The sequence below is a fragment of the Cucurbita pepo genome, chromosome 15 (genome assembly GCF_057944985.1).
Source record: "Cucurbita pepo subsp. pepo isolate OVF chromosome 15, ASM5794498v1, whole genome shotgun sequence".
NCBI lineage: Eukaryota > Viridiplantae > Streptophyta > Magnoliopsida > Cucurbitales > Cucurbitaceae > Cucurbita > Cucurbita pepo.
This window is the reverse complement of record NC_141812.1, coordinates 4,178,798-4,195,596: the sequence shown is the minus strand read 5'-3', so window position 1 is coordinate 4,195,596 and position 16,799 is coordinate 4,178,798. Positions and strand designations below refer to the sequence as shown.

General features: G+C 36.1%; 1 protein-coding gene across 1 annotated transcript; it reads right to left on the bottom strand.

Moving 5' to 3' along the window:
- Positions 1-6,271: 6,271 nt before the first annotated feature.
- On the bottom strand, positions 6,272-10,908 carry LOC111776504 (uncharacterized). Its single transcript, XM_023655965.2, has 8 exons — positions 10,721-10,908; positions 10,431-10,544; positions 9,699-9,846; positions 9,345-9,434; positions 8,956-9,010; positions 8,686-8,808; positions 6,680-6,736; positions 6,272-6,595 (listed from the first exon to the last, which is right to left on the bottom strand). The coding sequence occupies exons 1-8, from the start codon at positions 10,861-10,863 to the stop codon at positions 6,471-6,473; spliced, it is 855 nt and encodes a 284-aa protein (XP_023511733.2). The 5' UTR covers positions 10,864-10,908; the 3' UTR covers positions 6,272-6,470.
- Between the last annotated feature and the right edge of the window lie 5,891 nt (positions 10,909-16,799).

Below are 16,799 nucleotides of genomic sequence, written 5' to 3'. Positions count from 1 at the left end.
AGACCTGTATAAGGGTAAATTTCTCAATTTAAGTTCAATTGAATTAATAGTTATTAAGTTACTAACGAAACGGAACAGATATTCCAATAGGAAACGACAACCGACGATGATTTGGTGCATTTTCGAGGAACAGAAGCAAACATACTCGAATTAGGGAGATCGCCGGATAAGGTCAACCAAGTAAGTGGTCCTACCGTAGTTTGGTTATAATTGTGCGTTGTATGATGACACGTGCTTGCCGCTTTGCACGTGTCATAGGCTCGTATATGCAAGTTGTTATGAAATTATATGTAAATGTTATGTGATGTGATTTTTATGTTGTATTTGATGAATTGACATGCTTTATGATATGATTTGTTGAAGATATGCTTAGGATAAGGATTGTTATGTCTGAAACCATGAAAACTTTATGATATGATATGATTTATATGTGACATTAATGATATGCTATGATTGATATGCAAAACGGCAAACTACATGAAATATAACAACGGAATACGCGTGAGAGTTATGATAAATGATATAAGAAATATTATGAGAAATTATATGAAAAATGATATAATATGAACAAGAAGCTAGCGGAGTTATATTAATGATAATTAAAATGAAAAGATGTTGGGATCTCATGCATTATTGTGTGTTCATGCATCAAGGGATACCCTATTTCTTCACGATAGTACAGACGCGTACACTACGATGCAGGAGAACGATCATTATGTTTACTATAATGTTGTTGTGAAGGTCGCTACTCCTAATGGGTGCCTGGCATCAACAGCTACTAGAGAATGCTCGTCCGACCAGAAAGGGGTCCAGAAGGTGTGCAAACCGACTGGTGGTCCATACTCACACTGTGAACTGTATGTAGGGAAATTAAGTACACATCCAAGTTGCCCGTTAGGATAGCCGCCCTAGAAAGATAGATTGTTATGATAGGTCTCATGCATGAAACTATATGTGTTTGCATCTAACTCCGATAACGGGGTCGCTTACTGAGTATTTATTAAAATACACAAGCCATGTGCTACTCTACTTTTCAAGTAAAAGCAAGGCTCGCTTGTACAACTGACGGTGGCATTACAATTATGAGACTATGATGCATGGTTAGGATAGTTTCGTAATTTGAATTTAGTAGACTATAGGTTAGTATAGGTAAGTGCATTTCCATTTAGAATATAGGTTAGTATAGGGCATTTTGCTCTATGTCAAATATGATATATATGGTAAATTATAATTTAGTACTAAATATCCTTAACACCCCACCGCAAGCTAAGCGTCGGATTTAAACGAACGTGAAGCTTGAATCTGAAAAATTCAAAGAGGTTGAGAAACACTTTTCGTGAAAATGACAACAACCTGGTTCAGAGGAGGCGTAGAGAAACACTTTCTTGGCCATCGAAAACTGCAGAGGGACCGTCGCTCAACGGCGATGCTGCCTTGACTTCGGCGAGAATATGTCTAACCCATGAAGAGGGATCGTCGCTTACCGACGATGCTACCTTGGCTCTGGTGAGAATATGTCAACTCAAAAAGTAGAAGGGAAAACCTAGAGCAAGGGACAAAGACAATGTTGAAGCTGGAAGAGTCGCCACAGTGGGCGAAAGGGCCAATTTTGGCTAGAAGGGCGGCGGTGACTTGGTTGGCGAAGAGGCCAGTGTGGCGCCTAGATTCCAAAGGTAAATCTATGCAGAAGAAGGTTGATAGGTTTAGGTCAAGGTTTCTTTGAAGGATGAAGGGAAGATTGGGAAGAAGATGAAAGAGACTATGTTTAGAAAAGGTGAGGTTGCATGTACAGAGTATGGCAAAGGGTGATTTGAAGGTCAAAAGAGCAGAGCCGAAAAGTAATCAATCGGCTCCACCTGTGGCAGCCATGGAGATTGCGCCTGCGGCATCAAAGCCAGCAGGGGTGGTGGAGAAGAAGATAAGTAGGGGATTCATAAACCATTGAAAATAAAGGATCTGGGTTGCTAAACCGAAAGTGCTCTAATACAAGGTGAATGTTTGATTAATCCACCAATTAAATGGTGTGTGAAAATTCTCTATTTACAATCAAATAAATTACAAGGATATGAAAATAGTAATAAATGAAAATAACAATAAGTCGAATGATACCTATGGTAAGTCATATAATAAATATATCATAAATGATATATGGTAAATTATAATTTAGTACTAAATATTCTTAACAATAATAATAATAATAATAATAATAATAATAATAATAATAATAATAATAATAATAATAATTATTATTATTATTATTATTATTATTATTATTATTATTATTATTATTATTATTATTATTATTATTATTATTATTATTATTATTTTATAAGAATCAATATTGGCACGACGTGCAAATAGTCAATTCATATCCAAGATAATATCATAATCATATATATCTAATATCATCAACAACCACCTAAGACACTATTGCTCTGTCAACTTTCACTCTTTCACAAGTCATCAATATTATTGTGGAGGATGTAGATACCGATAGCTCATAGCCTAAAGACTCTAGTTCAAGTTGAGCTTGACGAACAAACTTAAACGAAATAAAAGAATGTGTAGAACCTGAATCAACTATAGTGTAAGCATAATAGCCGCACAGATGTAAAGTACCTGTCACCACAGTACCGAAATCCTCCACTACTTTGCTAGTCGCGGCGTAGGCTTTACCTCATGCCTGATTCTGACAACTAGCACTTGTTTAACCACCTCTACCTCCTGAGAAAATTCTCTCAATTTTTACTACTTTCGGATATATCGCATTTGGGCACATTCTTGGAGGTCGAGGATCAATATATCATGATACTGCCTACTGTTGGGATCCATAAGACATCCAAGTATACTCCGCTTACTCCCCACTCGCACCTGACTATGAGAACTACAGTCACTTCTTGGAGTATTTATATCAAATTTAATAGCAACTTTAAAAGTGGTAAGAAAATCATAAAGATGCATGTACTGGTACTTAACCCTCAATCTCTAGCCTCAAACTTTTGATAAAGAGCTTTGTGTTCTCTCTTCGGTACCTACCAACCAAATGAGGAAAAAATCTAGATAATTGTGTAAACTATATATCATATTCGTCCACGGATGGATTACCTTGCTTCAACTCCAAAAACATTATCCCGATTACGAAATTGCACCAAAGTAGGGTAATATTTTTCACAAAACTCTTGTTTAAATGCCGACCAAGAAATTGGACCTCCACTAGTATCCATATTAGACTTTTTTATTTTCGCAAAAAATAAATTGGTCCTGCTAGCATATACGTGGCACATTGAACCTTGTAGCTTTTCGGGTTGTTCGCGTATCTAAACTTCGTTTCAATAGACTTCAACCACCATTCAGCTGCCTCAAGATCTACCACTCTACTTTTAGAAGTATGTGGTTCATGTCTCATCGAATCATGTAAGTACCCACTCTCTTCAATCATAAAATGTTTATCATGTGGTATTACTTTAGGTGGTGTCTCTATCAAGACTACTGTACTTGATGGTACTGTCGGATTTGGTGGAGGTACTGATGTCTAAACATACACTTCACACAACTTACGTATATACCACTTACCTAACCGAAGGGAGATACAACTGAGCCGAACTAGAACTAGAGAGATCCATACTGTCAATTCTAGACGGTCTACAGAACCTAAAACCTAAGCTCTAATTCCAACTTGTAACTCCCACTCGTCGAAAGACCAAATCACAGAAGTTACTACTAATGCAAATAATTTATTTACAAAATAAAAATATTTTCTTTAAATGAAGTAAAACATTCAAGAAACATAACACTAGGGAAGACTTACAAACTCAAAACACCCTATAAGTTCACAAACAACAAAAGTAAATACACCAAAAAATAGATCGGGATCTCGATAGGATTCCCTAAAATCTCCAGCTCGGTTGCTTTACTATCTCAGTTACTCAACATCACGTTTATCTTGAAAGAAAAATTAAAATAATTTCGATGAGTAATTAATTTAGTCAGCAAGTAGCTAACTTGTCTTTTACAAGTTTTATTAATCGTGTTTTCAGTGATTCTTAAGTTTTATTCACCCATAATTCATAGTTTCTTTTATTAGGATCTTTTGTTCGTTAAAAGATATTTCAAGGATAAAACAAGACTATAGTAGATGACAATTTTGGGATTATGGAAGAATAGTTCAATAATTTGAATTATTAAGCATATGCTAAAATAAATTCAAAGAGGTTAAATATCTTCAAAATATATCTAAAGGAATTCTTTTATTTAATACTCAAATATAAATTTTCTAAAGAAAGTCAAATAATTAAATATTTTTCAAGTGAAACCACTAATCGTTAACAAATGTTGTTAATAATTTGAAAGTCGAGTAGATCCTAGTCATTAATTGGATAAGCCTCATCCGAGTGGAAGAGTTATGAGATGACTCAATCGTATGGAAATTCGAATTGTCATGTTAGATTACCCTTAGAATAGTTATGATAAATACGTTAAAGTCATAAAATCCAGGAATTTGTAGATGTTCTTGATGAGGCTAAACTCATAGGATATAAATGGATCTACAAAAGGAAAATTATGTACCAACAAAAAGATATAGATCTTCGAAATAGAACTTATGACAAAAAATTGAAGAGAATGTAGCTAAAGTGACTTTCTCTCGTGTTGAGCATTCTAGAGTCTATTAGAAAGAGAATGCATCTAAAGCAAAATGTTCGCTTAAAAAAAAAAAAAAAAAAAAAAGTAAAATTTCTTTATTCAAATGAATTTAACATATATATTTACGTAATCATTGTGTGAAAACAAGTAATTGCTTAGGGACGAGGTAAGCTTTCAATCTAACATAAATAAATATTTAACCACTTTTAAATGAATGATTTGGGATAATTTTAAGAACAGATATTTATGAATAATAAATGTTAATATTGTCTCGTACATTTTGTATTAACAAAATTGTTGTCAAATATAATTATCTTTCTTGAGTGGGAGTCAATTAATACATAAATGAAAATTAACGTTTAATATACAGTTGGTTAGATTATATCGGTTAAACTAATGGTATGACCAATAAGTGTAAAATTAAAAGTTTTCTCAGAATATTGATGGATTATGAGAAATTTTTATTGCGTATGGAATTGAAGATTTGATACACTATTTCTTGAAATTTATGTTAAGATTAATTTTACCTTAGATGGTAAAGTATGGTATATAAGCTATTTTTGCTTTTATAGCAACAAATGACTTGTATAGCTACGATAATTTCTTAAATATTTGAAAAATGTTTCTTTAGTCTATTCGTGTAATGATCAAGATAACTTTTGATATTAGTTGTTGACTATATAAAATGACTCTATAGGCTAAATTGTTTGAGAGTCACCTAGAATGTTTAGAACTAAGAGATATGACTCATCTTCGGTAGGGGAAGTGAGATGACGAGTTGAGTATAGAGTTTGCCCTAGGACATATGTCCCACCAACTTTAGTGCAAGTGAGAAATTGTTGGAATTTATGCCCAAAAGTCTCAATTTAGGCAATCCGATGTTTCGACAAGGCTCCGCTTAACGGTCTCTTGTATGGCTCATTTCTCGTGCTTAGATCCACCCAAGTTTAGCAGCCTGAAAATAGGGGAGAACCCACATATGCACGCCTAGTGGTGCTCTCGCAAAAGCCTAAGCCAGTAATTGGCTAAGGTCCGTTCCTGCAAAGTGTTGCAAGCAATTAAGCCTTGCTTTCATTTGGTTGCTTTAGTGAGATCGTATTCTTCCTCAAGCTTGGAGTTGCTCTTAGCTGGTCGGGTTGCCAGCCCACAGACCCGTTTCGTTGCCATAGTTACGTAATTGATTAGTTAATTTTTAATAATAAGTTTTTACAATTTGAGCGTTGCAAGCTAGGAATACTTCAAAAGGTAGAGTTCCTATTTATTGTTTTTATTTAGTTCTTAATAAAATCAAAACATCGCTAAGTTGGTGTCCTCCTTTTTTTTCCTTTTTTTTTTTTATAATAATATTAATTATTACTATTATTATCAGAAATTTCATAAAGCAAGTCCTGTGGTACAGGTTGCATTACATCGGAATTGTTAACCATACACTTCACTCACCAACACAAACTGAATCAAAAATGAAGAAATATCATCATACACTTCTTTAGAGGCTGCTTTCTCATATCACTCTCCACAGACTTGGATACTAACTTTCATCCCTTCATGAACAAATCTAAACTTGTTGCCAAATCTTCATGAAAGATCCACCATCATGTTCGTAAGAAGGACAGAACTGTTTGCTGCCAACTTAAATGCAAAGACTCCCCAAGTTCGAAATTCAAATGAAACCCGAGCTAACCCGAGCTATAAAAGTTAGCATAGGAGAATCTGGTGCAAATCCAATAAGAAATTTCCAGTTATGATTGTGTTAATATCTTGTCTCTAGATCTAAACACAATTCAATATTTTCATGAAATGATTGATCATGTACACCATCTCATCCAGGCTCAAAATGGAATTGGTTGTCGATTTGGCCATGACTCGATTTTTTGAAAGTATTTGACTGCCACCACTCCGTCGAAACCTTCGGTCAGAATGACCTTGTTGTCCGACATGTAAAGCTTCATTCCATCTGAAATACAATGTTTTAGCAAGAAACAGGCATTAGAGATAATCAGTATTATACAAATGAAAATAAAAGAGGGTTCAGCAGTACCATTCAGAGCTTTATTGACATCAAGAAATATTAAAACATTAACGTTGCGTCTCATACCTGTCCATTTCCAGAAACAGGAAACAAGTTAGCCTTAGAGGAACCAAAATAAATAATAAACAAATGACAAATAACAAATAAATAAATAAAAGAGAAGGCAGAAGAACAGCCAACGATATTTGAGGAGAGATTTGTGATGATTGGGGCCAGCTCTGGACTTGAAACTTGGAGGATCCTACGGTAAGGGATTGAGGAAAGAACTGGAGCAAAGAGGCACGAGAAGGAGGGATTCGAATTCGAATTCAAATTTGAGGTAAGTTTTCGTGGCTATGAACCAAATCTTCTTCAAGTGATTTTACCTCGAATGTTAATGGATTTCCATGATTTCAGGGCGTATAGTTTTGTGTGAGGACGCTTTACACAGTTTGTGAAGGAACTGAGACTTGAACGTACTTGTAGGGAGAGATCAAGTTGAGAGATTGAAGGTTCGTTCTTGAGTTTTCTCGAGACTTTGAAAATCAATAATTTCTTCTATTCTTAATGAAATTGCATGATTCTTGTCCCAATAGGTTCGTGGTGAAGTGCAAAGGATTGAGGTGTGTAAGGCCTTGTTCAGAGTTGAGGAAACTGGGGGGTTCAAAATACAAAATACTGTTCATGGCTGGAGGTTAGGAGTAAGGAATGATACTTCACTATTTATGTACAAAACATTGACATTTTCACCCAATTTGGCCGGTTTTTGTCCAATTTCCGATCCAATTTTAATGGTATTAATATTTTCTCTTAATTTAGAACCCTATTTAAAAAGTTAGAAGAAATTTGAAACTCATTAAGGACCCGAACCGACCATCAAAGTAACAACCGAACTAAATAAGTAGCACCTAGGAACTTCGGATTAAGGTGAGCTTATAGTACGTATTGGAGCATGTTATAGGAAGCATGATACGAAAGTTCAGAGCCGAAATGAACTAATTTTATTGATAATAAGCATGATGAACAGTATGCTCAATTTTTATGAAAATGACGAAATAAACCAGAAATGGAACGAAAATGAATGAGGGTGAAGATATGCAATTCGAAGAATATCCTATTCTTTACCATCTCTCCCTATCAATTACAGAGTTGTGGAATTGGAATACTGAATCATGGAATTTACACTTGAGGTGAAATATATACAGAATGGAAGTGGATGAATGGGCATCTTTATCCCACCTTTTGCAGAGTTACTCAGTCGGAGAAAGGGAACTGGTGGGTGTGAACTTTACAGAAAAGTGGGACTTTTACCACAGGTTATTTGACCAAACAGCTTGCATCTACCGGCAATATGGTAAAATTCAAATTCTACAAACTATTACGGAGGGGGCAATCTCTCAAGGATGTCAAGTTCCTTATTTGAGAGCTAAGTCATGCTTGCATTAACACTTTGAAAATCTCCATGGATTACAATTTCTCCAAGTTGCTGCCACTAATGTATGAACAATCATGAGACGAATTCATTTATCTAGCCAGTCTACCTACAATTCAACATTCTGGAACTTCTTACAAGATGCCTTTGGTTGGAGTTTTACAAGACCAGGAGATACTTTCACCCTCCTTGATGCGTCCCTCATCAGCCATCCATTCAAGAAAGAGACAAAGATCCTATGAAAGAGATTAATTTGGGCTTTCTATTGGAACTTATGGCAGGAAAGAAATGCACAGATCTTAACAGATAAGCAACAAAGCACCTAAACTTCGCATATAATCTTTTCTTGCTTAAACATGGAAAACGATCTCTTGTCGTTTGTAACTATAGTCTATCGTCCCTCGAGACACATTGGAGGTATGTTTTCTAATTATGTATGGTAGGAATTTTTGTAATCATTTTCATCAATCAAAGAAACCAGTTTCTATTCCCTACAAAAAATAAATGTCCATTTACTCAAGCAGCAAGTGCCGATCAAAGTGACATCATGGTTTTATCGGAAACATTCTTAAGAAAGCGTAACAATTAGATTTTCTTAACTTACCACTGATAACTTCTCCATCTGTTGGCAAACCACATGAGAAGTGGACATGCAATCTTTTCATGCGTTTCAAACCAGATGCCAGAATTGATTCCAAATTCGTTTTATAAGTACCATGTACGCAAACTGTCATAAAGAGAGGGAGAAAAAAAGTGATTAATTGAATAACAAAATTGGAAGTTTAAAATGCATGGATACTCCCATCATGCACATCAAGGAGGAAAGGATGATATGTGAAAAAAGTAGGAAAGTTGAGGCATCAAACTGCAGTACCTGGAACCTCCTCAGCCGAAAGAATCGGTTTTAATAAACTTTCAGTTTCAACCACCTGCAAAGGACGTTTTTTTCCATTTATGATGGTGTACACAAAATAGTCAATCTGATTCCAGTATCACAATCGTACAAGAGTTGAGGAAGTCTTAATACAACACTACACCCATCTGACAAGGCTGATGGATTGTCACAAAATAGAGTAACAACAGTAACCAGCTGAAACGGATTTTTCATTTCATATATTACTAATAAGTCAATGTAAAGAAGAATCAAATGCATTTGACCTAATGTGAAGCAATCAACAATTTTGCATGAATGATCTTGACTGCCAATCCCCCAAGACTTTGTAACAGTAATGGATTTGATGGTTTATAAAGAAAGAAAATAACCATGACTGTATGGCCTTGGTTTGCTCGAATGAAGAGCTCTCCATTCTCTTCCAGGAGGCTAAAACGCTGCTTATTATCCTTCCGAACAGCCTGGCATTGAAGGGAAAAAAAACTACTCATCAATACTAGATGCTTACAGAAACAAAACTGAACTGAAATTTACAAGTCGTGGAAGAGGAAATACAATAGTGGAACTAGTTGAGAGAAAAAGCAAGGATAAACGGATCAAGATAAATAGAACAAACAGCCTTTAACAGCATTGTTGAGCAATGGAAAGCATAAGTTACACATCAGTTTGAATCTACATATTGAAGTCATACGAAAGCAACTAAAGATGAAAATTCTCCGACCAACCTCCCTTATGTCATCAACTGTGTGCGATCTCAGTGGGATATTGGCAAATGTTTTCAAATTCAACTTTAGCAAATCCTGAAGTTTGACATATCCATCACTCCTCATATTCAAGTTTAACTCAGAAGCCATATGTCGCAAGATGCGTGTTCTGAAGATAAAAGGAGCAAATATCAATCGATAAACATATAAACCATATCACACTGCTATAAATAACAAATCTTATATGCATTATGTATAACTTTTGAATTCCTCTCGATCATTTACTCGGGCTTATTCATTTTGCACCAGCCAATCATAAACAGTAAGATATAGGAACCCTCACAACAACCTAGCTCAAAATTGTTAAAAAGAACCACCCAAATTTATAAAGATATGGTGTCAAGTAACAGCACTACTAGAAATGAATATAACATTAAGACCATGAGACTGTATTCTACTCCCCTTGGAATTTTCTCAAGTTCAACGTGCATAACTGATCAGAACATTTGATTTAAGGTTTCCATTTAAAGCTTGATCTTCCTATCCTGTGTATCTCCATTCTAGGGAATTAAGCTTCAGCTTCATGAATCACCAAATGTACATATACCTATGTTTCGCCATAAATAACATAACTCAAAATAAAAGAGCATGGACACAGTCTTTCATAAGCTTAATCTAATAAACAATGAGTTTGACAACTAATCCGAGACAATTAACATCTAAACAAGATACCAATGGACGAAATATGCTTACAAGAGTCTACCAAGAGCATCAATTTTGTCTTTACCAGAGCCACCGCCTCCTCCACCGCGCCCTCTCGTGCTCTCTCTGTCACTCCTCATGTCCAAACCTCTTCCTCTTCCACCGCTAATTTCAAAAATCAAACCAAAGAACAGAATCAATAACCATCTCTACGATTTCAACAAACATCCATACGAATTCAAGATTCTAAAATATGAAAAACGGCGCAGAGAAAACGATTTAGATTTCCTTCGATATTCCGCCAGTTTCAAAGATGATGATGAAGGAAGGAGCATAATTACCTTTTACTGGAATGAGCAAAAGAAGAAAAGGAGGAGGTATTGCTCCTATCCATGGAAAATAGAGAAGGAGAGATTCTTGGAAGCAAAAGAGGACGGCAGCGCATAAATCTGATGCCGCAGATGGTAACAACAGAAGCCCACATCGGTAAGGGAGGGAAGGTTGAAGACGACGGTGGAATTAGCAATCACATGCTATGCGGTGTAAAATTATGCCATTGAGATATTATATCCAACGTACACGTGGCAGTAAGACCATCAAACGGTTATCCACACACCTGATGCCAATGGGCCAACAATTTCGATTCCCATTAGCCATGGTCCCGTCAGGTAATCACTAGTGAACCAACTACTAGTTATGGTCCCTCTCCCATAACGTCTGGTACTAAGTATGACCAAGCTTTATCAAACCTTTACTCTTTCCGAACCGGACCGATCGACCCCGACCATTTATATTCAAAATGCCAATGCCCTTTCCTATAGAACTTTATGTTTGATCCAAGACAATTTATACTTTGTTGTATTTCGATAATCGGCCAGGGAAATCCTTTTCTTTTCGGTGAGAGGAAATCGTTGACGGGAAGTTGTTGAAAGAAAATAAAACGGGTAAAATAACAAAGAGAGAGAATTGCTGAAATTTTGACTGTGCTTAAAATCACATTGTGAAATCTTCTGAATAGATAGGTCAACTTCCTACAAAATTGCCGACTAAAACTTTGTTAATCCATTCGACGTGTTTGTCAAATGGTCAAACGGAGGTATTCAATCCACTAATGAAATCGTGTGAATCTAAATAAGGAAAAACTCAAGTTTTATCTAACATACTTGAGATTTCGACGCTCCACTTTATCCAATACTAGCATACCTATCCTTAATAATTTACACCTGAAATTACAATACCCAATAAGGATACTCGACCTTGACCATTTATACTTTACTGTTAGGAGTCACTGGTCTAGTTTTCTGTTTCAAATATAGTTGTAGTCTTTCGGGCGTCCTGTTCTTTGGGACTCCTAGGATTTTTCTACTCATATTTTTATGTTAACTACTTTACGTTATTTGTGGTTTCTATATTTTTGTAAAGGCTATATAATGTCATGCTTATAATTAATAAAACCGCACTTGAGATCCAATTGTTTATGTTCTCTACTCTAACAATCTGCTGTTGAACTTATCAATTGGTATCAGAGTCAGCTGGAAAGAAGTTGCAATCTTCAAGTGATCGAACACTGAGAGAATGAGTGACGACAAAACATTAACGAAAATTCCTCACTTCGATGGTCACTATGATCATTGGAATGAATTGATGGAGAATTTGCTTAAAGCAAAAGGCTTATAGAGCTTGGTGAATGGTTTTTTGGAACTAGTAGAAGGGACAGAATTGACTACTGCACAACCAGAATATCTTGACGATGTTAGAGTCGAGGATCATCAAGTAAAGCATTACCTGTACAAGGCGATTGATCGAACTGTCTTTGAACAAATCTTGGACCGTCGCACGTCCAAGATTGTTTGGGGCTCAATGAAGAGAAAGTTTGGTGGAAACCAAAGAGGGAAGAAATCACTTTTTAATGCATTAAGAAAAGAGTTTGAGGTTCTAGAGATGAGAAATGATGAAACCATCACCGAGTATTTTGCAAGAGTGATGCAGGTTGCTAATAAGACGAGAAGTAATGGAGACGAAATGTCAGAAAAGAAAATTGTAGAAAAAATTCCACGCACCCTAACTGACAAATTTACATACGTTGTAGTATCCATTGAAGAATCAAAAGATACTGATACTATGTTCATTGATGAGTTATAAAGTTCATTAGTGGTGCATGAACAGAAATTTCGACGCTCCAGCAACAATGATGAAGAACAAGCGCTGAATGTTGTAGGTCGATCAAGTACAAACAACAGAGGGAGAGGAACGTACAGAGGAAGAGGGCGTGGAAGAGGGAGAATAAATTTCAACAAAGCGACTGTTGAATGTTATAAGTGTCACAGCTTAGGACATTTTCAGTATGAATGTCCAAAGTGGAAGAATGAAACAAATTATGAGATGCTGAGCTTGACGAAGAAGATGAGATGCTGCTCATGGCCTATGTAGAACTCCATGGATCAAAGAGAAGTGACGCCTGGTTCTTAGACTCGGGTTGCTCAAATCACATGTGTGGTAATGAAAACATGTTTTCAAGCTTAGATAAAACTTTTACTCACAGTGTCAAACTTGGAAATAATACCAGAATGAGAGTGTCTCGAAAAGGTACTGTAAAATTGTTTTTGAAAGAAAATTGTTATACCATTGGAGAAGTATATTGGGCACCTGGACTCAAAAACAATCTTTTAAGCGTTGGACAACTTCAGAAAAAGGGAGTAGATGTACTGTTCAAAAATGGAGGATGCAGTATTTATCATCCACAAAAGGGGAAAATAGCAGAATCAATTATGAGTGCAAACCGAATATTCATTTTGCTTGCGGAGTCATAAATCACAACAACTGAAGGGAGCTACCTCCAAGTCTCTAATACAGATCAATCAACACTTTGACACTATCGTTATGGTCATCTCAGCTACAAAGGCCTTCGTAATTTGAAACATAAAAAAACATGGTGGAAGGTTTGCTGCAAATTGTTGGTCCAAGCATCACTTGCGAAGCATGTATAAAGGGCAAACAACATCGGACTTCGATTCCAAAATGCAACCAGTGGAGAGAAACTGAAAAATTGGGACTTGTTCATGTTGATTTGTGTGGTCCGATTACTCCGCCTTCAAGCAGCGGAAAAAGGTATGTGTTGTGTTTTATAGATGATTTTTCTATGAAGGCATGGATGTACTTTGTTCCAAAAAAATCAGAAACATTTTACCATTTTAAATGTTTCAAAATTCTTGCGGAAAAAGAAGTTGGAATGCCCATAAAATGCCTAAACATATAGAGGAGAAGAATTCAATTCGGCAGAATTTAATGACTTTTGCAAGCAGCATGGAGTGAAGAGACAACTGACCACAGCTTATACTCCAACAAAATGGGGTAGTTGAACGCAAAAATCGTACAGTGATGAACCTGGTAAGAGCTGTGTTAACAGAAAAGAAAGTACTAAAGAGATTCTAGCCTGAAGCTGTTGTGTGGGTGAATCATGTCTTAAATCGATCACCAACTCTTGCTGTAAAAGATGTGACACCAGAAGAAGCTTGGAGTGGAGTAAAACCATCAGTTGACTATTTTCGAGTTTTCGGATGTGTGGGATATGTTCATATTCCATATGCTAAGAGAAAAACGCTTGAAGATCAAAGTGTAAGTTGTGTTTCATTTGGAATCAGTGGTGAATCCAAAGGGTACAGAATATTTGATCCTGTTGCAAACAAAATCATAGTTAGCCACGATGTAATTTTTTATGAGGACCATGAATGGGATTGAAAAAATTCTAAAAATGAAACTGATTTAGATTGGGGATAAAGCATTGAAATTTCAGAAGACACAAAACAATACACAGGTTCAACTTCATCGATGAACTCATATGGTGAAATCGAACCTGCTGTTGCACCTGTTGCTCAACCTACTACTAATGACATTTTTTACAAATTCAAATCCGGTAAAGTATGAGGAGGCAGACAAAAAACTGAAAGTGGAGGATTGCCATGGATGAGGAGATTAAATCCATTGAAAAAAATCAGACCTGGCACTTAGTAGCTCTACTTGCTGGTGTTAAGAAAATTGGGGTAAAATAGCGTTATAAAACTAAGCTAAATGAGATTGGAGAGGTTGACAAATACAAGGCAAGATTGGTGGTAAAAGGATACACACAATAGCATGATATTGATTACACTGAAATTTTTGCACCGGTAGCTAGAATGGATACTGTGAGGATGATCATAGCTTTTGCAGCTCAGAAAGGTTGGAAACTTTATCAGTTAGATGTTGAAAAAACATATCTTTGTAGAACAACCAAGAGGCTATGAAAAAAGGGGGAGTGAACATATGATGTATAAGCTCAACAAAGCACTCTGCGAGTTAAAACAGGCACCTAGAGCATGGTTCAGCCGAACCGAATCCTACTTCATCAAAGAAGGTTTTGAAAGCAGTTCTAGTGAGCATACACTCTTTGTTAAAAGGAAAAAATGTAACATTTTGATTGTAAGCATATATGTTGATGATCTTTTGTTTACTAGCAATATAACACATTACTAGGAGAATTTAAATGTTCTATGAAAAAGGAGTTTGATATGACTGATCTAGGACAGATGAGGTTCTTCCTAGGGATTGAAGTAATACAACGATTAGATGGAATTTTTATACGTCAAAGGAAGTATACAGTTGAGGTTTTGAAGCGATTTGAGATAGAAAATTACAACTCTGTCTGTAATCCCATTATCCGGACAAAATATTGGAAAAGATGAAAATGGCATTAAAATGGATGCAACTTTTTTCAAACAGATAGTAGGAAGCTTGATTTATCTCACTGCCACTCGTCCTGATCTTATGTTTGTTGTCAGTCTAATAAGTCGTTTTATGACTTGTTTAACGCAACAACTATAGTGTATTCTACAAAAGGGAAGGAGTGAGTGAGCTGATCGATTTTACTGATAGTGACTATGCCGACGACATAGAAGACCGCAAAAGCACTTCAGGCTATGTGTTTATGATGAGTGAAGGAGCAGTGGCTTGGTCATCTAGAAAGCAACCTATAGTCACTTTATCAACCACAGAGACAGAGTTTGTTGTTGCTACTTCATGTGCATATAGCTGTTTGGATGAGAAGAATACTCAAGGAGATCCGTTCTTTACCGATAGAAGACTATTAAGCTGTCAAAAAATTCAGTTCTACATGGTCGTTTTAAGCACATAAGCGTGAGATTTCATTTTCTTATAGATCTTACAAAAGAAGGCACTGTCAACTTAGTGTTCTGTGGTACTCGAGATCAACTTGCTGATTTGTTGACAAAGCCTCTCAAGTTGGAAGCATTTCAGAAACTGCATAAAGAACATGGTGTATGTGATATTTCAGACTTGAACTAATTCTTGTCAAAAAAATTGGAATAAGTTCAAGGGAGGTAATGTTAGGAGTCACTGGTCTAGTTTTCTGTTTCAAATATAGTTTTAGTCTTTAGGGCGTCGTATTCTTTTGGACTCTTGGGATTTTTCTACTGATATTTTTATGTTCAACTACTTTACGTTATTTGTGGTTTCTATCTTTTTGTAAAGGCTATATAATGTCATGCTTAGAATTAATAAAACCGCACTTGAGATCCAATTGTATATATTCTCTGCTATAACAATCTGCTATAACAAATATATTTCTATCAACTCTTTACCAAATATCTACCACATATATCTCTATTTAGATCATTACGAGATATCTTCCAAATATATAGATCTAGACATCAGGCTCCATATCCCAACAATCTCTCACTTGGAGCTAATCCAGTCAATCACAACAATCTCCCACTTGAAGACTGATCCAATTAACCCCAACAATCTCTACTTGGAGACTAATTCAGTCAACCAAGAATTTCATTTTCAATATGTACCATACCACTTGAGGCTTTGCTTCCTCAATGTTTCAACATCAACACAACATGTTTGTTGGATTCTTTGCACCCTCTATCTTCTCTAAACACATCACCATCTTCCACTAACCTCTGAGTGAAATGGTATCGCCTTCTGTGTTTTGTCTTTGAATGATAGACTAGTTCCTCACCAACTACATGACACTCTAACTATCTACTTGAAGAATCTTCTCGCATTGCTTCTTGCCTAATTCTTCTAGATAGTCTGTCATCCATATCATCTCCTTTCCAGCTTCAGCTAATGCCACGTACTTAGCCTCAGCAGATGAAAGAGCAACGCGTTTTTGAAGCCTAGACATCCTATCATCCATGGCTTGCTCCCACTTGGTTGTATCCTCCAACGATAGGGCCCTCATCAAGGGGCTCTTGTTCCCCTTCATCAGCCAGCAACCCATAATGTAAAGAAGGTAAATACCTATCTGGTACTCTGATGACTCTGGATCATCTTTTCAACACCTGATCAGGTGTCACCTGCTCTGCTTCTGGTTCCTCAGCAATAGTCTCAAAAGTTTCTTGAGTATCCACTAACAAC

Excerpts from the sequence above, each read along its gene's own strand:
- LOC111776504 (XM_023655965.2), bottom strand. The coding sequence starts at position 10,863 with ATGTGGGCTTCTGTTGTTACCATCTGCGGCATCAGATTTATGCGCTGC. Across the intron at positions 10,545-10,720 it reads TTTGCTCATTCCAGTAAAAG|CGGTGGAAGAGGAAGAGGTT; the intron begins GTAATTATGCTC and ends TTTTGAAATTAG. Across the intron at positions 9,011-9,344 it reads ACCAAGGCCATACAGTCATG|GTGGTTGAAACTGAAAGTTT; the intron begins GTTATTTTCTTT and ends CGTCCTTTGCAG.